Source organism: Oryzias latipes, chromosome 17 (assembly GCF_053564925.1).
Source record: "Oryzias latipes strain Hd-rR chromosome 17, Olatipes_Hd-rR_3.1".
Lineage (NCBI taxonomy): Eukaryota > Metazoa > Chordata > Actinopteri > Beloniformes > Adrianichthyidae > Oryzias > Oryzias latipes.
In genome coordinates, this window is record NC_136253.1 from 36,049,896 (window position 1) to 36,069,513 (window position 19,618).

Sequence of the window (19,618 nt, forward strand, 5' to 3'; positions counted from 1 at the left end):
CCTTTCAGTCTGCAGGAACGCGCCGCCTTTCCCCCGTGTTTGTCTTCAGAGAGCTTATTAGCTAATGGGTGATTAGATTGCTGTAAAGCCTGGTATCTTCCTGGAGCACATGGCTGCGGTGCCCACTGCCCACATCCTCCAGCAATGACAAGAGGACGGAGTTTCAGATCCACAGCAAAGCAGCTCATTCTGGTCGCATGAACCTCTGTGCGGAAAACACTCCACTGATTTAATCAGCCTGATTCATTCCAGCTTGAAGCTTGCTGGGACTCTTTGCTGCTGCTGTTTTTTGCGTGGTGCAACAGCGCCACCTGCAGGAAGGAGGCAGTATGAGGATGAGTCACTAACACCAGGCCCCCCCATCAGTGTGCAGCATGTGAAGGAAGGGGCTTTGACCAACAGCACTTTACCCGGCGTACAGTAGGCAGGACTGCATTCGTGCGTCTGCGGCGCTGTGACATCATCACAGGAACTGAGATCTGTTGGAAGGGCCAATCATGCGTCTGCAGCTTCAGGAACGTTGACGCGGACCATGTCAGTCAGCGGTTCCCCAAAGGAAAAAAGTCAGAATAACTCAGACGAATGAGAGGGGGGGTCAGGGTATATAATAGAGTGTTCGTACAGCTCTGACTCACTTTCTCACATGAGTTTCCTGATGAAACCCGGAGAGCAGCTGTAAGGCTCTGGATCTTCCTTCCCTTCACAAAGTTCTGCTCGACCTTGAGGAAAATGGTGGTCTGTGTTCATATGACATAAACCGAGTGTTTCGTGTGTGGCAGACCCACATCAATAATGTAAAACATCTTTCCAATCCTCTGCTGCTCATTGGATAACAGTCATTAAAATTCAGCGACCTGAGGGGGTGTCGGGTTCCTGCGGCGGAGGCGGATGCATGTTCCAGTCCTTCTACCTGCAGGCCGAGCTGCAGGATGGCTGCGGCTGAGCTGTGACCGAAGCTGAAGGTGCTTCTGCAGAATGGCTCTCAGGACGGCCATCCTCACTCATCTGCTGCTGCTGCTTTTTTCCACGGGGGATTCGAAAAAAGGTGAGTCGTGGTTTGTCATCTTCAGTTCCATTGCAGCGTCAGACAATGATGAACTTTCAGGGCTTCTCCAACCAGGGAATGATCAGTGAGTCAGACGTTAGATCCTGTTTCTTCCTGAACTGAAACCAAATGTTTGTGATTCTAAGGGGTGAAATGTGGAGGCATCCTCTCTGCTCCATCTGGGAACATCTCCAGCCCAAACTTCCCCGGCTTGTATCCCTACAACCTGCACTGCTCCTGGCTGATCGTGGTCCCAGAGGGCTCCTCTGTTCTGCTCAGCTTCCACCACTTTGAGCTGGAGCACCACGCCAGCTGTGCCTACGACTACGTCAAAATATACAACGGCGTATCTGAGGATGAGGGGAACCTCCTCGGGAACTTCTGCGGGGATACCCCCCCTCCCAGGTTCACCTCCTCTTGGAACGTCATGTCCCTGATCTTCCACTCTGACCGTCACGTGGCCTTCAGGGGCTTCAGTGCTGGCTACACTAAAGGTGCTCCCTTCCACTTGGACTCTTTATTGATGCACTGTTTACGATATGAATGTGCCTCAATCATGGAGTCCATGTGGATCTACAGCCCCCAAACCAGAATCTGTTCCAACACCAGGACTTAAGGATCAGAGTGACACTGGGGGAGACGATGGAAGTTTTATGGAGGCCAAATGAAGGTCTGATGGGGGCCAGATGAAGGTCTGATGGAGGCCAGATGAAGGTCTGATGGAGGCCAGATGAAGGTCTGATGGAAGTCTGATGGAGGCCAAATGAAGGTCTGATGGGGGCCAGATGAAGGTCTGATGGAAGTCTGATGGAGGCCAAATGAAGGTCTGATGGAAGTCTGATGGAGGCCAGATGAACGTCTGATGGGGGCCAGATGAAGGTCTGATGGGGGCCAGATGAAGGTCTGATGGGGGCCAGATGAAAGTCTGATGGAGGTCTGATGGAGGCCAAATGAAGGTCTGATGGAGGTCTGATGGGGGCCAGATGAAGGTCTGATGGGGGCCAGATGAAGGTCTGATGGGGGCCAGATGAAGGTCTGATGGGGGCCAGATGAAGGTCTGATGTAGGCCAGATGAAAGTCTGATGGAGGTCTGATGGAGGCCAAATGAAGGTCTGATGGAGGTCTGATGGGGGCCAGATGAAGGTCTGATGGGGGCCAGATGAAGGTCTGATGGGGGCCAGATGAAGGTCTGATGGGGGCCAGATGAAGGTCTGATGGAGGCCAAGTGAAGGTCTGATGGAGGCCAGATGAAGGTCTGATGAAGGCCAGATGAAGGTCTGATGGAGGCAAAATGAAGGTCTGACTAAGGCCAAATAAAAGTCAAATCAAGGCCAAATGAAGGTCCGAATAAGGCCAAATGAAGGTCAAATGAAGGACCAATGTGGGCCAAATGAAGGTGTGAAGAAGGCCAAATGAAGGTCTGATGGAGGCCAGATGAAGGTCTGATGGAAATCTGATGGAGGCCAAATGAAGGTCTGATGGGGGCCAGATGAAGGTCTGATGGGGGCCAGATGAAGGTCTGATGTAGGCCAGATGAAAGTCTGATGGAGGTCTGATGGAGGCCAAATGCAGGTCTGATGGAGGTCTGATGGAGGCCAAATGAAGGTCTGATGGGGGCCAAATGAAGGTCTGATGGGGGCCAGATGAAGGTCTGATGGGGGGCAGATGAAGGTCTGATGGAAGTCTGATGGAGGCCAAATGAAGGTCTGATGGAGGTCTGATGGAGGCCAAATGAAGGTCTGATGGGGGCCAGATGAAGGTCTGATGAAGGCCAGATGAAGGTCTGATGGAGGCAAAATAAAGGTCTGATGGGGGCCAAATGAAGGTCTGATGGGGGCCAAATGAAGGTCTGATGGGGGCCAGATGAAGGTCTGATGGGGGCCAGATGAAGGTCTGATGGGGGCCAGATGAAGGTCTGATGGAGGCAAAATGAAGGTCTGATGGGGGCCAAATGAAGGTCTGATGGGGGCCAGATGAAGGTCTGATGGGGGCCAGATGAAGGTCTGATGGAGGCCAAGTGAAGGTCTGATGAAGGCAAAATAAAGGTCTGACTAAGGCCAAATAAAAGTCAAATCAAGGCCAAATGAAGGTCCGAATAAGGCCAAATGAAGGTCAAATGAAGGACCAATGTGGGCCAAATGAAGGTGTGAAGAAGGCCAAATGAAGGTCTGATGGAGGCCAAATGAAGGTCTGATGGGGGCCAGATGAAGGTCTGATGGGGGCCAGATGAAGGTCTGATGGAGGCCAGATGAAGGTCTGATGGAAGTCTGATGGAGGCCAAATGAAGGTCTGATGGAGGCCAGATGAAGGTCTGATGGAAGTCTGATGGAGGCCAAATGAAGGTCTGATGGGGGCCAGATGAAGGTCTGATGGGGGCCAGATGAAGGTCTGATGTAGGCCAGATGAAAGTCTGATGGAGGTCTGATGGAGGCCAAATGAAGGTCTGATGGAGGTTTGATGGAGGCCAAATGAAGGTCTGATGGGGGCCAGATGAAGGTCTGATGGGGGCCAGATGAAGGTCTGATGGAGGCCAAGTGAAGGTCTGATGAAGGCCAGATAAATGGTCTGATGGAGGCAAAATATAGGTCTGACTAAGGCCAAATAAAGGTCAAATGAAGGTCCGATGTGGGCCAAATGAAGGTCTGATGAAGGCCAAATAAAGGCCTGATGAAGGCCAAATAAAATTCTAATGAAGGCCAAATGAAAGGTCTGATGGAGGCCAAACAAAAGTCCGATGTGGGCCAAATGAAGGTCCGATGGAGGCCAAACAGAGGTCCGATTGAGGCCAAATCAAGGTCTGATGGAGGCCAAATGAAGGTCTGATGAAGGCCAAATAAAAGTCAAATGAAGGTCCGATGTGGGCCAAATGAAGGTCCGATGGAGGCCAAATGAAGGTCCGATGTGGGCCAAATGAAGGTCCGATGTGGGCCAAATGAAGGCCAAATAAAAGTCAAATGAAGGTCCGATGTGGGCCAAATGAAGGTCCGATGTGGGCCAAACAAAGGTCCGATGAAGGCCAAATGAAGGCCTGATGAAGGCCAAATAAAATTCTAATGAAGGCCAAATGAAAGGTCTGATGGAGGCCAAACAAAGGTCTGATGTGGGCCAAATAAAGGCCAAATAAAAGTCAAATGAAGGTCCGATGTGGGCCAAATGAAGGCCTGATGAAGGCCAAATAAAAGTCAAATGAAGGTCCGATGGAGGCCAAATGAAGGTCCGACGTGGGCCAAATGAAGGTCCGATGTGGGCCAAATGAAGGTCCGATGTGGGCCAAATGAAGGTCCGATGTGGGCCAAATGAAGGTCTGATGTGGGCCAAATTAAGGTCTGATGGAGACCAAACAAAGGTCTGATGTGGGCCAAATAAAGGCCTGATGAAGGCCAAATAAAAGTCAAATGAAGGTCCGATGTGGGCCAAATGAAGGCCTGATGAAGGCCAAATAAAGGCCTGATGAAGGCCAAATAAAAATGAAGGTCCGATGTGGGCCAAATGAAGGTCCGACGTGGGCCAAATGAAGGTCCGATGTGGGCCAAATGAAGGTCTGATGTGGGCCAAATGAAGGTCCGATGTGGGCCAAATGAAGGTCCGATGTGGGCCAAATGAAGGTCCGATGTGGGCCAAATGAAGGTCTGATGTGGGCCAAATGAAGGTCCGATGTGGGCCAAATGAAGGTCCGATGTGGGCCAAATGAAGGTCAGATGAAGGCCAAATAAAGGTCTGATGAGGGTTAAGTGAATCTACTCTGATGTCTGAAACAGTCTTCTTTTTGTCCCATGCAGACCTTTGTGGGGGGGTTTTGACCGGACTGTCTGGGGTCATCTCCAGCCCAGGTTACCCTCAGGAGTACAGCAACAACGCTGACTGCTCCTGGACCATCCGGGTGTCCAACGGCAGCGTGGTCACCTTTGTCTTTTTGGACTTCCAGCTGGAGAATAACGAGGGCTGTAATTTTGACTTTGTGTCCCTGTTCGATGGAGACACCCTCTCACACCGCCACCTGGGCAAGTTCTGCGGGGCGGAAAAGCCGCCCAACATCATCACCACGTCCAACCATCTTCTGGTGGTCTTTAAGTCGGACTTCAACATTGGAGGACGGGGGTTCAAGGCCTACTACTACTCAGGTGAGCGGGTTTAATGCAAACACCTGAAACAGGAAGTGGTCCCTGAGATTGAAGGAAGTCGTCAGACAGGAAGCTCTGGGTCCAACGGTTGTTTTTGTTTTCAGCTCTTGCATGCTGGGACAAAGCGCTGCCATGTTTCCCGCGTGTACGCGCAATTTTAGATCAAGATCTTAAGTTTTTAGTCCTTCAGCTTAAACACTGTTATGTCTATGCTTTACAAACGTCTGCGGCTGCGCAGCTGTGACTGCGTTCATAGCAGATCAAACATTCGCCAGAGATGTTCAAATCTCCTGGATTTCCTCATGAATCGAAGAGAATAAAAAGCTGAAAGTTGAAGAGCTTTAGTGTTTTTCTGTTCTGTGCGGTGCGGCATCATTTCCTCAGACTCGTCCAGGTGGACTGGGCGGGGCTTGGCTCCTGCTGTGATCAGGTGTGACTGAGGTGTGTCTCAGACAGCAGAGAAGATTCAGCTCTGCTTCAGTGAAGCCCTGACACGTCTCCATGCAGGAACGTCCGACGACGTCCTGGTGGTCATACCTGATGATGGCGCTTTGCTTTGACAGGTGAATGTCAGCAGGTTCTGTCAGCTGTCAGCGGTGACTTCAGCAGCCCGCATTTCCCCGGCATCTACCCCAACAACATCAACTGCCACTGGAGCATCTCGCTGGCTGGCGGTTACCGCATCAACCTCTACTTCCCGGTCATGGACCTGGAGGACCGGAACCGTCTGTCAGACCAGTGCGACTACGACTCTGTGGCGGTTCACGACGGCGACAGCCAGAGCGCCGCCCTGCTGGGACGCTGGTGTGGCCGGGAGCAGCCCCCCTTCATCCTCTCAAAGGGGAACAAGCTTCTGGTGGTGCTCAGCACCGACAGGAACGAGGCCCACAGGGGCTTCAGCGCCTCCTACCTTGGAGGTAAAATCCCCCGCTGGTCCTAAAGTGACCGATGAGCAGCTTCTCCGTCTGGACGCCTTGTGACTGACCTCTGACCTCTTCATCTCGGTCCTCAGTGGTGCCCGTGAACGTGAGCTGCACGCGCTCAGAGTTCACCATCCTTATCCCACAGCAGTCCTTACCTCAGCTGGAGCGGGAGAGCATCTACCTGGGCAACCCCAGCTGTGCGGCTCAGCTGACCTCCACCTCCTATAAAATCCTCGCCCAGTTTGTCAACTGTGGAACGGCCAGCCAGGTGAGCGGCTCTCACCTGAAGCCGGCGCGGTGCGGCTGTCAAAGGCGTCACCTGGTTTCCGTCTCCTCTACAGAAACACCGGAACGTCACCATGCTGGTCAACAAGCTCTACATCGATTTCTCTGCGGGAACGCAGCAGAACGTGCAGGAATACAGAGTGCAGTGCGACGCACAGCGGAAGGTGGCGTCCGTGTCCATCGTCTCAGCGGAGGAGCGGCGCCTGGAGGAGCAGGCCCTGCAGACCCACAGCCACAGCCCCGGGGACGAAGCCCGTCCTGAGGCCGAGCCGCACGACCTGAGCGACATCGTCTTCATCAGCATCTGCGTTCTGGCCGTCATCCTCATGGTCATAGCCATCGTCTGGCTAGTGCTGCTGTAGTTCTGGTGGTTTCTGACCCGTTTGCCTTCAAACACTAACGGCCCAGAAGGTTCTAGATGAAATGGTTGACAGAAATAAAACAACACGAAGCCTGTATCCAGTAATCCAAGACCATTTCAGCCTCCTTCAGATTGGTTCTAAACAAAACTGCTGGATCCAACAGAACCTTCAAGGGAGGCGGGTTCTAGGGGAGAAAAGTGAAGATCAGCAGCTGTTTCACACAACTGTGACAAAGACTTTGAGAAAAACACATTCATGGTGTAGTGGTTAGCCCCCTCACCTGATACTGAGGGGGTCCTGGTTCGAATCCCAGCTGGGGGTTTTCTCCTCCCACAGTCCAGAAACATGATTCAGAGGTTCATGACAGGCCCTTTAGTGATGGTGTGGGTGTGTGTGTGTGTGTGTGTGTGTGGGGGTGTGTGTGTGTGTGTGTGTGTGTGACTCTAGGATGGACTGGAGAACTGTCCAGCATGAACCCAATCTCCATCCTTGAGTAGTTGAGGAGGATCCAGTTTGGGAATAAACTGGATTAGGATTATGGATGAACAGATTCAAAGGAATTGAATTTTTCTGGGAATTTCTTTACTCAACTTTTGACACAAACACAAATGTAACAGTAAAAATACAGAAACATTTCCAGAAGATGTTCATGTCAGCAGCAAATTCATGACAAATATTCTATGAATTGAAAAACATTTTCTAAAGGTTTGAAAAAATAAAAACTTGAGCAAAGCAGTCAGCAGAGTTCTGCTGGACCAACGAACTATGTTAACACGAGAAAACCGACCAACAGCAGCTTCCACACCGTTCCTCTTCTCATCCATACGTTCTGAATGGAGACCCGTGTCCTGAACGTTTAAGGTGTGTCGAATAAAAAACTAGAATCTCAGTTTGGAGGAAGGATCCATGAGGATTTATAGTGGTGTCAGTTATTAAAATAATCCTGCATTTGTGCTTTAGGCAGCAAATTTACCGTGGATTAAAGTAGATCCTTTTTCAGAAACACACCTTAGCCACAAAAAACTATTAAAACATTTTGCAGTTCTCTTGTGGCTAACGTGCTTTTCTGAAAGAGGGGGTCCTCTCACATCCACGGTAAATTTGCTGCCTGAAGCACAAATGGAGGATTTGTCAGAAAAATCAACCTGAGCGGCTCTGATGGTGGCATGACACGGTTATCACCAGCATCAGAGAGAACGCCGACATCAACTACCACAAAAAAAATAAATACAGGTTACTTAAATCATCTGTGCACGGCCTGAGGCTCAGACAAACACCTTATTTTTTATAATTGGACACCAGGTGATTGACTGACAGGTCTCCGTTCTTCACCTGCGTCACAACCTGGGAGTTGTGCTTGAAGGCAAAGACCAGCGCTCGAACCGTCCGTCTGTAGGAGGCGCTCACCAGGCGGGAGCCCTGGTGAAACACTTCCCGCTCAATGCTGTCGCTCAGTCCGGAGTCCTCCTGAAAGACACAAACCAGAACCATGAAGAGCCCTGAGAAACCACCAGTCCGGGAAACACCGCGGTTCTGAACACATCTGCATCCAGAAACTTGTCATCCTCCGATCAGAGGCTGACCGCTATACCCCTGCACCGCAGCCGCCCATAAAGTAAGTAGAGAAAGTCGGTGAGTCGGACACTTTAGTCTAGTTTTTCTGATGTTCTAAGATCAGAAACCATTAGCGGACTTTCTGCAGTGAGGCCGGAACCAACGGGTCACATGACGATCGTGACACATCATCGCGATGCACGCCGTGACGGGGATACGCATCGCCATGTTGGGGATACGCATCGCCGTGACGGGGATACGCATCGCCGTGACGGGGATACGCATCGCCGTGACGGGGATACGCATCTCTGTGACGAGGATACGCATCGCCGTGACGGGGATACGCATCGCCATGTTGGATACGCATCTCTGTGACGGGGATACGCATCGCCGTGACGGGGATACGCATCGCCGTGACGGGGATACGCATCGCCGTGACGGGGATACGCATCGCCGTGACGGGGATACGCATCGCCATGTTGGATACGCATCTCTGTGACGGGGATACGCATCTCTGTGACGGGGATACGCATCGCCGTGACGGGGATACGCATCGCCGTGACGGGGATACGCATCGCCGTGACGGGGATACGCATCGCCGTGACGGGGATACGCATCGCCATGTTGGGGATACGCATCTCTGTGACGGGGATACGCATCGCCGGACTACACTCGGCTGCGTCTGCTGCCCCTCCCACCTGGACCTGCAGGGCGGCGGACAGCAGCCTCCTGGCGCTGCTCCTCAGCCCCTCAGATTGCCGGTCGGAGCGGACTTCGATGCAGGGCTTGTTGGAGTTCTCCTGGATGAAAGTCCTCCAGTCGGAGTAAAGCCGCGCAGCCGCAGAGCTCACCTCGGGATCCTGGTGCCGCCGCAGCCGGTTGACCACGTGACCTTTGGAGACATTAAGTGTCAAACTCCGCCCCTCACTGACAGAGCCGTGTGATCAGAACTGGTTTCATCTGAGCACCTATCCTGGTGGACCTCAGAACCTCCCTGGACGGCATCTTCTTGCTCAGCTCCGTCAGGACTGTCAGCAGGTTCTCCTTCGTCTGAGCGGGAAGTTCGAGCGTTGCCTTGTAGCGCATGATGTCCTCAACCACAACCACCCTCTGGAGACACAGAACTTCAGGTCCGGTCCAAACCGTCTCCCGTCACCGAACCAGCCCGTTCACTCACCCGTAGAGACTCGATGGTGGTCTGCCTGTAACGTTTCTCCTTGATCTTCGGCTGTTTTCGCGCTTCATTCTTAGGAAGCCGAACTACAAACCGGTCCATCTTCAAACAAAACTTTATTAGCAAACCAGGAAAACAGACTGTTATGCTAACGTTAGCACACAAAGTGAGGCCAAAACGTGACGTCAGTCTGTTTAAAGTTACAAACACTGCATCATAAACGAGCCTCTACATGAAGACAAGCATCGCGCGCGCGTTCAGGAAGATAAATAATCCTAAAAACGCACTAGACGTGATCGAGATCAGCCAGGCGGACTCTGCACAGCTACCGGGATGGCGGTGCATGTTGGGTAGTTTTGCTCTGACGTCACATTCAATCATGATAAAACATCGCGAGAAAAGGGGAGGACGCACGTTAAAAGTTCTTATAGTTAAAGTAATAAATTACAGAAACGGTTGGTGCTAAATAAAGGAAATCTGTGTATTTTGTTACTCTTTCTGCAAACAGTGGATCACTGAAGTAACAATGAACAAGGTTTATTTTATACCAATGGTAACTGAAACCAGCAGCATTCATATTACCTTATTAGAAACTAGTTTACTTGAAAGATTTTATTTTTTTAAACATTTTCTACGGATAATCATTTTGTTTTTAATGATAAACATCATACAAACATTTGCATTCATGCAACAAAAAGAACTCAAAAATCATCTGTGGTTATATTTTATTGTTGCCTTTAAAGGTTAAGGATAACATTCAACACATGAGTAAAGGAAATGCATATACAAGACAATTAAAATACCCATTGATGATAAAAATAGGCTACATAGCATTGATCATACTAAGGGGCAGAACAATTTTTAAATTCAATCGAATGTTAAAAGTTTTTTATTGATTCAAGCCATTTTCAGCAATAAAAACAAGAAAAGACAATAAAGATCAAACTAAACATTTATAAAGATATCTTATCTCCTTACATCTTATATCTATATTCTTAATCAATTATAACATACAATTGTAATATAATTTGAGATATTACAAGGTCTTTACCATGCAAAATCAACTTTTTGAGCTTTTAAGTTTATTTTAATGTCCGTTCCTTCCAAAAAACAAACCCTAAGCTGTATTTTGATCCATTCATCTGTCTTCATCTGCTTCCAGAACGCGGGTTAAAGTAACTGCATCTACTCGTGAGAAAAAGAAAAAAAGAAAGAGGGGATCCTCTTACATCCACGGTAAATTTGCTGCCTGAACTGAAGCACAAATGCAGGATTTGTCAGAAAAATGAACCTGAGCGGCTCTGCTGGTGGCATGACATGGTTATCACCAGCATCATGCTCAATGCACGGATCAGAGACGGACAGAGAATGCTGACATCAACAACCATAACAGAAGAGTGAAATCTTACCAGCAATACTTTTAAATACTTCGTTACAGTAAAGCTGAACATGTTTCTGTTCTGTGTTGTTTCTGTTATCAGTGACTCTCACCACAGCTGCCTTCATGCTCCTCCCATGAACTGTTATGGCTTCTGTCTGTATTTTATGTTAAAGATGTCTTAAAAATTCCCCAGCTCCCTCAATATTCTACAAACGGGTCTGAAATGGGAATTAAAATAGTAAACAATTTTTTAAAAAGCGTCTAAAAGTGGTTTTAATTAATCACTGTTGTACGTTTTCCAGTACTCCGTGAACGCGACATTGAGCATCGCGAGAGTTCGGATCGGGACGAGACTTCAGAGCGCTTAAGGAGGACTGGGAAGCGGATCCTGTTTGTTTTCGTAGAGAAAATGGTTTCTCTCTCCGCTTTCAGCCTCACCTGCGGACTCCTGGTCCTCCTGTGTTCCGGCCTCGCGGCGCTCGCGGCCTCGGACGTGTTTGAAACCGTTCTGGGGAGCACCGCGTCCTGCCGCGGCTCCTGTGAAATGACCTATAGTCTGCATACGTACCCGCGGGTGAGTGTCGGGACGGCGGCTCGGTCGGAGCGGCTGGCGATGTCGCTGTTTGGGGCGGGCCTCCGCCGCTGAGCGCCCCCGGTAACCGCTCCGGTGTCCGTCCACAGGAGGAGGAGCTGTACGCCTGCCGGAGGGGCTGCCGCCTCTTCTCCATCTGCCAGTTCGTTCGTGACGGCGGGGATCTGAACCGGACCAAGTCCGAATGTGAAGCCAGTAAGACGAGCCGCACGAGCGCGGCTCCCCGCGCGCGATGCATCCAGCCAGGTAGTCCTGAAAAGGTGATGTCTCTAAACGCTTCTGCTGACCCGCAGCCTGCCAGGAGGCCTACAGCCAGTCCGAGGAGCAGTTTGCCTGCAGCCTGGGCTGCCAGAACCAGCTTCCGTTCGCAGAGCAGAGGCACGAGCAGGTAACGAACTCCACCCGCGCGGGCGCACGCCCCACCTGCAGCCGCACGCCCCACCTGCAGCCGCACGCCTCACCTGCAGCCGCACGCCTGTCTCTGTGTTCTTAGCTGGAGATCATGGTGCCCAGGATCCACCTCCTGTACCCCCTCACGCTGGTCAGAGGCTTCTGGGATGACGTCATGAGTCAGGCCCACAGCCTCATCACCTCCACCTGGACCTTTTACCTCCAGGCTGATGATGGAAAAGTGGTCATTTTCCAGGTGAGAGCCGAGTCGCGCCGTTAGCCTTTGTCCAGGTGAGCCCGGTCATGGAAAGCAGCTCTTCTGCCCAACAGGCTGAACCTCAGGTGAAGGTTTTCCCCTGGTTTGGTCCGGACAGCAGAGCTGAAGACGACCTGCAGCAGATCTGTAAGCCTCCCTGATCTAAGTGAACGCACAGCTCTCATCCAGAGCTCACAGGTCGGCCTTTTTGTTAGAATCCCGCTACACGCATCCATGTGTTCCTGTGCAGAACCGCCTCCACGTGTTTATGGCTCTAATGTTCATTTGTGTGGCGCGTGTCATTTCTGGGGGGGGGGGCTCTGTGGAGGTGGACTTCTAGCTTCTGAACGCCACAACAGCCGAGCTCTGCTCTTCCCACACGCATAACCATCTCCTGGTTTCTCAGCTCCCGGACTCGGCAGACCCGTCTACAGGGAATACGACCGCGCACTCATCCAGGAGCGAGACAGAGACGTGACCGGCGTCCAGAGCTTCTACGACGAATACAACCTCTTCAGCTGTCTCTCAAGGTTTGTGCGCACGCTCGGGCCCGTCACCAGGAGACGGCACCGTCAGCTGAACGGTGCGACACCGAGGATCTGCTGGGTCACCGTTCCTGTTCTCTCTGCAGGAACCCCTGGCTGCCTGGATGGATCCTGACCACCACTCTGGTCCTGTCGGTGTTGGTCCTCGTTTGGATCTGCTGTGCTACCGTGGCGACGGCTGTGGACCAGTATGTTCCTTCAGAGGTAGGTCTGCCGCAGCATCAAACCCAAATGTTTTCTGAGAGAAGGGACGGGTTGTTCTTCAAATACAGTTTTCTCCATTGGGTTTGAATAGAAACTATAGAAAATCAATGGATCACTGAGTCATTTCTCCAAAAGCTTTTCAAACAGTCGGTGGACCGGAGGGACCTGATGTCCTGCAGACCCTTAGTGAGGGTTGGTAGAAACTCAAGCCTCAATAATGTTTCTACAGAAACTCAGCATCTATGGAGACAGCGAGCATCTCCCAGAGAAGAAGCTGACCCCTTACCCAGCATCCTCTCTGCTCATCATCACCTCCAAAGGGCTGGATGAAAAGGCAGGACCCCTCCCTACCAAGGTGGACCTGAACCGGTCCAGCATTTAGACGCTGCTGTGCAGAAGAGAACGTGGTTGATTTGAAACTTCTGCTCTAACCCTGCAGTGCTGATGGCTGTTTTCTATCGAGTGTCTTTCCTCCATCTCACCTTCAGGGAAACAAACGTGTTTTTATATGATTGAGGCATTAGGACATGGTGGTGGACGTGAAGACGGTTTTTCATTGTTAGCTCCCTGCTTTATTTTATTTCTATTAAAGGTTTGAATTCTGACATGTTTCCTCCTGCTCAGTAAAACCTGCTTATGGATGTGGCTCTGAAGATCTCCATGTGGACGGTACAGAGAGGAACGCTCTCCGGCTTCAGTGTTCTCTTAATGACGAGTCAGAATAAACATGACAGTCTCTGTTCTGATTTTATTCCTTTAAAAACATCTCGGAAGAAGCATTCCTTCAGCAGCGACTCGGCTGCGTTTCCCCCAGTCCGTGTTTGTGACTCGGATCTAAAGGTTCATTTATGGCAGTGGTTCCTGGTTTCTATCCTTTCGGATCTCCTGCCGTTAAGCTGCAATAATAAAATGACAACGGTCCAACATTTCCACGCGTCTGGTGTTTCTGTGCCTCCGGTGATGGCTGCTCTGCTTTTGTGGAAAGCTGCACGGCCGCCTGCGTCTCCTCCCTCAGTAGCTGCTCAGCAGATCCATGTCCTCTGCAGTCAGAGCTGAGGAGACGCCACGCTTTCTCGGGGGGCTCTGGTGGGAGACGCCACGCTTTCTCGGGGGGCTCTGGTGGGAGACGCCACGCTTTCTCGGGGGGCTCTGGTGGGAGACGCCACGCTTTCTCGGGGGGCTCTGGTGGGAGACGCCACGTTCTGGATCCAGCTTCCGTTTCCCCTCTTCCAGACGGGGATTAACGGTGGAAGACGGCGGCTCTTGAACGCCGGCTGTGGGTCTGTAAAAGTGCAGCTCCTCTCTGCTCGTGTCCTGCTCGCTGCCATGGACCGGGCCCGAGGAGCTCAGCACATCCCGGATCCTCTTCTGTCTTCCGTCTGTGACAAACAGTCTTTGGGAAAAAACAAAAACATACAGAAGAACAACCCAAAACGCACCAGACTTACAAAAACCAAGAGCTGACATCCTGGAATCCCCCACTTTCTTCTGCGTTGGCGTCTTTAATCCAATGGATTCCCATTGATTTACCACCTGAGCAGAAATGAACCGTCTCAGATCCAGGTGCTGGGCGTCCACGCCTGTCCAGCGTGTCTGAACACTGACCTGCTCTGCCCAGCCGTCAGTTTCACATCCAGAATGATGAAAGACGTCCAGAGGTTCGGGGCAGTGAAGCAGGCCCAGCAGGCCCCACATGCTTTTCTGCAATCCGGGGCTAATCTGGATGGATGAAGACACTCAGGGGTCGGGAGCACGGATCCTGCTGCAATGACGTCCTGTCTTACCCTCATTCCAGTCTGAGACACGTCCAGCGCTGACAGCTCTGGGAGGCAGGTGAGGTACCGGAGGGCTCTCTCTGAGATGGGGTTGTCTGCCAAACAGAGGAGCCTAGGTGTCAGCAGCTCTCAGGACTGAGATGGCTGCATCTGTGCAATCACCCAGAAGCCACTGACAGGAAACGTCCAGGACCTGGAGACTGTCCAGACCCGCTTGCCTCATCCGGACCGCTGCGGTCAGTCTCTGCAGGCCAGCATCTGACAGACCGTTGGCGCCGATGAAGAGCCGGACCAAGCTGCTGATGCAGAGACATGTCAGCTCTCAGCGCGGATTCATGCGGCGGTAGAAGAAAACGAGTCTGACTTGGCCAGTGACGTCACGTGCTGGAAGAGCTCGTGCTGGTCCCCCAGCCTGCACCCGAACAGGTCCAGAGACTTCAGACTGCAGAACGTTCTGATCTCCTCCATCCGCTCGTGGAGGAGCGGGAACCTGAGGAACCAGAGGGAGAAGACGTGATGACGTCACGGTTGGTGCTACACAGGGCAGCGGCGGAAACCGTCCCCACCGGTTTCTGAGGCACAGAGACCCGAGCAGCGTCTCCCCGTAAGCATCAGCGAACAGCCGCAGCGCTTTGGAGGCGTCCGGGCCGGAAAACACGTGACCTTCCGCCGCAGCCGAAAACACGGTACGTCCGATCTGTTCTGGGAATCCGACCAGCGAATCCACGTGCTGGATGTTGTCAACCACGAAGGAAAGCGTCATCTGAAAGAGAGACTCGGAGAATCGGAGGCTTCCCTCCGCGCGCGAGGTAATTCTACCATTCTTGTTTGTTGGCGCGCGGGACTCTGTCCGTCCGTCAGCCGGGGGGGCCGCTGGAGCCAGAGCGGTGTCACCCACACGCCGAAGTTTGCCTCTTTCCCGAACATAGACGCTGCCGCCCTCCATCTTCAAACCAAAGCGTCACTTCCGGTTAGCGGGCGTCGCGAAAAAGCAAAAGCCTCCTTAAATCATGACAAGAATTTAAATAAAAAAATATATAATTGACCATTTCATTCCACATATGCTACAAAATTATATAATTACCTAGAGTATGAATTTATTTGGTCTATTTTTGAATACAGTGTGTTATGAAGTATTGAACTTCTTTCACGATTCAAAGTAAAACTTTGGTAAGTGGAAGTGTTTGTAAAGAATTAAAAGTTTTACAAAAAACTCTCCATAAGCAGCTATATTTAAAGAACAAAACACACGTCATAAATCAATAATCACTTAACCCGACGGTCTGTTTCGATTAATCAAACTTTTACTTCGAAATTATTTTCAAATCCCGGAAGTCCCGCGTTGTTTACAGTGATGTCATATCCTGTTTCAGGCTAGCCTAGCTATCAGGAAATATTTTTGATTTAGTCCATAATCCGGTAAGTTTGCCTTTTGGGAAAACTTCACTTTAACGTCATTGAAATGTCTTTATCAGGGTAACATAAAACTGTCGAGTCTTCTGCGTTTTGTGAGGTTTGACGTAGAACTTTGAACTATAATTCTACCGTCCCGTTAAACTTAAACGTGTCATTTTTAGCACTGATCGGGGAAACTCAGCTGCTGGTGTTGGACATCAAACTTCTGAAAACCAACATCCTTACTGAAGCAAATGGCATCGAACAATGATCCGTTTGAGTTCCGAGGTAAGTTAGGATCCCCAAAAGTTCATAGACTAGAGTATTAATAAAACCTGGAACCTGAACACGTCCCCGTGTGTGTCTATATTAGCCAAACATCTCGATGGCTCCTTTTCCAAATGTTGACATTCAGCAGCTGCCTGCAGAGCAGCCGTCCTGACTGGCATGAGTTCTGCTGAAGGAGGACGGGACGGTCTCGGCATGTCCGAACATTGACCCAACGGGACAAAATGCTGAGACTGTTCCTCCTGAGCGGAATTCTCTGCTGGAACCTGAATGCAGCACGAAACCCCTTCAGTCACGCTCCCACTCCTGCTTTGGCTCCTCAGATCATGAAATGCTACGTTATTTTGGAAATGCAGAAATAATAATGACACATTTTATTTAGAAAGAAATGTGATTTACATTTTGAACAAATAATTGTTACAGTTTCATTTTTTCCCCTCTTTTAATATTTTTTTCCCGTGGTTCATTATTCTGAAAAGTGTTGCTGGTTTTTACACAGAAGTTTCTCTTGTTGTAGTTTTAATACACATTTTTGTTTCAAATCCTGTCTTTTGATCCAACCGGGCTATTTCTTCTTTTCTTTGACATCAGAGTTTGAAGAGGATGGGAATCTGTTGGAGACCAACAGAGAAGCTACAACCATCAAAATTGAAGATGAGGATGTGAAGAGACAGACGAAGGCTCCTGGTTTTGTTCATGATGCTGAAGATGAATATTCAGCCCATTCCGATGACAGGGAGGAGGTCAGGCCTTCAATGTACAGAAAAATAGTCTCCTTTGCTCTAGAATCAGTGGACTCATCTGGACTGTTTTGTTTCCATTGAAGCTCCTGTCTGGACAAAAGAAAAGTGCTCCTTTCTGGACGTTTGAGTACTATCAGAAATTCTTCGACATCGAGACTCATCATGTAATGTTTTTACGGCTATGTTACGAACGTTTCAGGAAAACGTTCAGCCTTGAGTTTGAATGTTTTATGTTCTTCAGGTGAGGGAGAGGATCCTCGGATCACTGCTGCCTTGGCCCAGAAAGAACTTCATTCAGTTTTACCTTCGGAAAAATCCTGATCTTTATGGTTTGATTTGTTCGTTTTGAATCCTCGTGTTCTTAAAATCACTGGAGGACAGTCTTGCTTTTCCTGGTCTAAACATGTGAAGAACTCCGTGATGTTTGTGTTCTCAGGACCATTCTGGATCTGCACCACTCTTGTGTTTGCCGTTTTCATCAGTGGGAACATTTCCAACTTTATGGCTGGAAAATATAATCCACAGTTTCGGAAAGGTCAGCAGGTGTGACGGGCTTCACTGAACATGGGGGGGTTGCTCCTCATGGTGCTTATTTCTTGTTCCAGTAACCATAGCTGCAACCATGATCTTCAGCTACGCCTGGTTTGTTCCTCTGGGCCTCTGGGGGTTCTTGCTGTGGAGAAACAACAAGATCCTGAACTTGGTGTCGTACTCCTTTATGGAGGTCGTCTGTGTGTATGGATATTCTCTGTCAGCCTACATACCTGCCGTGGTGAGCTCTAAAGCTTTTCTTCTACAGTAAAAGAGAGCTTGGTTTGCAGCTTGTTGAGCTTTGGGGATTTTTAAATCTGTTTGTGGAAACGGTCCACAGATCTCTTGACCTGCTTGTGTTCCATGTTAGGTCCTGTGTATCGCCCCGCTGGAGTGGCTGAGGTGGTGCATCATGGTGGTGGCGTTTGGCCTCTCTGGCTCCATCCTGGTGATGACCTTCTGGCCTGCACTAAGGGAAGACCACCCTAAGGTTGCCATGGCGATGGTGTCAGCCATCGTGTTGCTGGATGTGGTCCTGGCGGTGGTTTGTAAGGTAATGCCAGATTGTTTTTAGAGGCAAAAGACGGAGATGTGCTTTGGAAAATAAGAGTCAGTCTTCCGCTTTGGCGCACGGCCTCTGAACTGATCGGGCTGCTGTGTGATTGTCTTCTTGTCAGTCTTTTCATGACTCCCGTTGCCTCTTCATGGTGGTGTAGATAACAGCAGTCGGTTCTCATTAGTCCTCAATGATCTCAGCATGTCCGAGCATTGACCCGGCTTGTTTGTGTCAGTCACAGACTTCATTATGCTGCCATCTTTGTGCATCTGCATGTGTGTTTCTGGGAAATGAGGGTATCGAGTTCATTCCCATTGGGGGGACTGGTCAATAGAGGCTTATAGCAGGTTTGTTAACTGCTGGGAGAAGCGGCTGTTAGCACATCTCTTAATCTGAACCCTGTCAGGTCTGCAGGGATTACATGTCTTGTCTCATTATTGTAATTGGTTTACAAATTACAGCACCCATGTCTTTGAAGGGGGACCAGGCTGAATGGATTGTTGCATTGTCTCCACCTTCTGCACCCCCCCAGCCTTACCTCAGTCTTGGCCTGATTGTTTCTCTGAGTTGATTAGAATTAAAGCTTGTGGTCCGGTTCTACAGCGTTCTCACTGTTGTTCTTCCAGATGTATTTCTTTAGCAGACCAGGAGCGCCTGTTGCTCCTCCTACATCAGGCCTGATCAAGACAAATACATCCTCTTCATGAAAGCTTCACAGAGTGAAATATCTGGTGAGAAAAACACGCCTAAGCTCTCAAACTGGTCTTGTAACTGCAGTTCTCCTTCATGGTGCAGAGAATTACAGCTCTGGATCTGTTGTTGGTCTCTTAGTTTGTCATCATTGTCTCAGTGACATGCAAGTTTTAAACACACAACGCTGAACTTCCTAAACGTTGATGTGGTTTAAAATGTACCTGTGTGTTGAATTGCAGGTTCTTCCGTTGCTTTATTGGAGAGAATCGGGTTGCTGCGCTGGTGAAGTCACGGGACGTCTGGATTTCACGGCACTGGGATGTGGCGGCCTAAGACTGTTTAAGAAGCCCACGCTGTGCAGCAACGTGACTTCTGGAACCCCAGTCTGCTTTTCTAATGGGAGGGGTTGTAAACATGCTCCAGGTGAAGTGGGCACAAAATCTTTATAAAGGTGGAGTTTTAATATTTTCAGGTTCTTCAGTTTAGGTTTATAAATGACCAGTTTGAGCATGAATGGGATTATGGCAATTTATATTTTCCTTTTTATGTATATTCCTGTTATAGAAGCGTATACGTTTCAATACTGTGAGTTGATGACTAGCTGTGGGAAAATGGACGTGATTGTCCTGTGAGGGTGTTTCTGATTGCTTAGTGCCCTCAAATGAAGCCACATTCCTGCCTTTATATAGACATCAGCACTGCTTCATAAGTATTCTTTGTCATGAAAACATCAATACAGAAATAAAACGTGTGGAAGTTTGTTCATGGATTCAGTTGTTTTTGTCCTAAATAAAATGCTTCTTTC

General features: G+C 49.9%; 5 protein-coding genes across 12 annotated transcripts; 3 read left to right on the forward strand and 2 right to left on the reverse strand.

Annotated features, from left to right (window-relative positions):
- The first annotated feature begins 833 nt into the window (after positions 1-833).
- On the forward strand, positions 834-6,881 carry cdcp2 (CUB domain containing protein 2). The gene is made up of 6 exons (XM_011473376.4): positions 834-1,045; positions 1,192-1,539; positions 4,825-5,166; positions 5,730-6,083; positions 6,179-6,357; positions 6,431-6,881. Exons 1-6 carry the CDS (start codon positions 976-978, stop codon positions 6,734-6,736), a joined length of 1,599 nt encoding a protein of 532 aa, XP_011471678.1. The 5' UTR covers positions 834-975; the 3' UTR covers positions 6,737-6,881.
- A 415-nt stretch (positions 6,882-7,296) lies between these two features.
- tceanc2 (transcription elongation factor A (SII) N-terminal and central domain containing 2) lies at positions 7,297-9,875 on the reverse strand. 2 transcript variants are annotated; one of them, XM_023965381.2, is made up of 4 exons: positions 9,468-9,875; positions 9,259-9,400; positions 8,989-9,182; positions 7,297-8,203 (listed from the first exon to the last, which is right to left on the reverse strand). In XM_023965381.2, exons 1-4 carry the CDS (start codon positions 9,564-9,566, stop codon positions 8,015-8,017), a joined length of 624 nt encoding a protein of 207 aa, XP_023821149.1. In that variant the 5' UTR covers positions 9,567-9,875; the 3' UTR covers positions 7,297-8,014. The 2 variants fall into 2 exon arrangements, with proteins under 2 accessions (XP_023821149.1, XP_023821150.1); XM_023965382.2 differs by having other exon boundaries at positions 8,995-9,182; positions 9,468-9,828.
- On the forward strand, positions 9,280-13,760 carry tmem59 (transmembrane protein 59). 2 transcript variants are annotated; one of them, XM_078935027.1, is made up of 10 exons: positions 9,286-9,420; positions 10,627-10,700; positions 11,148-11,419; positions 11,527-11,632; positions 11,731-11,825; positions 11,931-12,083; positions 12,158-12,230; positions 12,490-12,613; positions 12,715-12,832; positions 13,062-13,760. In XM_078935027.1, the coding sequence occupies exons 3-10, from the start codon at positions 11,255-11,257 to the stop codon at positions 13,212-13,214; spliced, it is 987 nt and encodes a 328-aa protein (XP_078791153.1). In that variant the 5' UTR covers positions 9,286-9,420; positions 10,627-10,700; positions 11,148-11,254; the 3' UTR covers positions 13,215-13,760. The 2 variants fall into 2 exon arrangements, with proteins under 2 accessions (XP_004086747.2, XP_078791153.1); XM_004086699.4 differs by lacking the exon at positions 10,627-10,700 and having other exon boundaries at positions 9,280-9,420.
- Positions 13,561-15,610, reverse strand: lrrc42 (leucine rich repeat containing 42). 4 transcript variants are annotated; one of them, XM_020701893.3, is made up of 7 exons: positions 15,174-15,608; positions 14,972-15,097; positions 14,785-14,906; positions 14,617-14,702; positions 14,438-14,551; positions 14,281-14,365; positions 13,561-14,211 (listed from the first exon to the last, which is right to left on the reverse strand). In XM_020701893.3, exons 1-7 carry the CDS (start codon positions 15,551-15,553, stop codon positions 13,844-13,846), a joined length of 1,281 nt encoding a protein of 426 aa, XP_020557552.1. In that variant the 5' UTR covers positions 15,554-15,608; the 3' UTR covers positions 13,561-13,843. The 4 variants fall into 4 exon arrangements, with proteins under 4 accessions (XP_020557552.1, XP_078791152.1, XP_020557551.1 ...); XM_078935026.1 differs by having other exon boundaries at positions 14,785-14,903; positions 15,174-15,606; XM_020701892.3 differs by having other exon boundaries at positions 13,561-14,365; positions 15,174-15,610.
- On the forward strand, positions 15,154-19,582 carry yipf1 (Yip1 domain family, member 1). 3 transcript variants are annotated; one of them, XM_078935028.1, is made up of 10 exons: positions 15,154-15,293; positions 16,185-16,290; positions 16,882-17,033; positions 17,117-17,197; positions 17,275-17,362; positions 17,470-17,568; positions 17,639-17,805; positions 17,935-18,117; positions 18,747-18,851; positions 19,053-19,582. In XM_078935028.1, the coding sequence occupies exons 2-9, from the start codon at positions 16,257-16,259 to the stop codon at positions 18,825-18,827; spliced, it is 885 nt and encodes a 294-aa protein (XP_078791154.1). In that variant the 5' UTR covers positions 15,154-15,293; positions 16,185-16,256; the 3' UTR covers positions 18,828-18,851; positions 19,053-19,582. The 3 variants fall into 3 exon arrangements, with proteins under 3 accessions (XP_078791154.1, XP_011471675.1, XP_004086748.1); XM_011473373.3 differs by having other exon boundaries at positions 15,177-15,416; XM_004086700.5 differs by lacking the exon at positions 15,154-15,293 and adding an exon at positions 15,927-16,026.
- The last annotated feature ends 36 nt before the right edge of the window (positions 19,583-19,618 follow it).

Bases quoted from the DNA above. Each gene is read 5' to 3' on its own strand.
- tmem59 (XM_004086699.4), top strand. From the start codon at position 9,375: ATGATGTCCTCAACCACAACCACCCTCTGGAGACACAGAACTTCAG. The intron at 9,421-11,147 runs GTCCGGTCCAAA...TACGTTTTCCAG, and splicing joins CTGGAGACACAGAACTTCAG to TACTCCGTGAACGCGACATT. The intron at 11,633-11,730 runs GTAAGACGAGCC...GCTGACCCGCAG, and splicing joins CAAGTCCGAATGTGAAGCCA to CCTGCCAGGAGGCCTACAGC.
- cdcp2 (XM_011473376.4), top strand. From the start codon at position 976: ATGGCTCTCAGGACGGCCATCCTCACTCATCTGCTGCTGCTGCTTTTT. The intron at 5,167-5,729 runs GTGAGCGGGTTT...TTGCTTTGACAG, and splicing joins CAAGGCCTACTACTACTCAG to GTGAATGTCAGCAGGTTCTG. The intron at 6,358-6,430 runs GTGAGCGGCTCT...TCTCCTCTACAG, and splicing joins ACTGTGGAACGGCCAGCCAG to AAACACCGGAACGTCACCAT.
- tceanc2 (XM_023965381.2), bottom strand. From the start codon at position 9,566: ATGGACCGGTTTGTAGTTCGGCTTCCTAAGAATGAAGCGCGAAAACAG. The intron at 9,183-9,258 runs GTGCTCAGATGA...ATGTCTCCAAAG, and splicing joins TCTGAGGTCCACCAGGATAG to GTCACGTGGTCAACCGGCTG. The intron at 8,204-8,988 runs GTGGGAGGGGCA...TGTGTCTTTCAG, and splicing joins CCGCCGCCCTGCAGGTCCAG to GAGGACTCCGGACTGAGCGA.
- lrrc42 (XM_020701892.3), bottom strand. From the start codon at position 15,553: ATGGAGGGCGGCAGCGTCTATGTTCGGGAAAGAGGCAAACTTCGGCGT. The intron at 14,907-14,971 runs GTCAGACTCGTT...TCTCTGCATCAG, and splicing joins CACGTGACGTCACTGGCCAA to CAGCTTGGTCCGGCTCTTCA. The intron at 14,552-14,616 runs GTAAGACAGGAC...TCATCCATCCAG, and splicing joins TGTCTCAGACTGGAATGAGG to ATTAGCCCCGGATTGCAGAA.
- yipf1 (XM_078935028.1), top strand. From the start codon at position 16,257: ATGGCATCGAACAATGATCCGTTTGAGTTCCGAG. The intron at 16,291-16,881 runs GTAAGTTAGGAT...CTTTGACATCAG, and splicing joins TGATCCGTTTGAGTTCCGAG to AGTTTGAAGAGGATGGGAAT. The intron at 17,806-17,934 runs GTGAGCTCTAAA...GTTCCATGTTAG, and splicing joins CAGCCTACATACCTGCCGTG to GTCCTGTGTATCGCCCCGCT.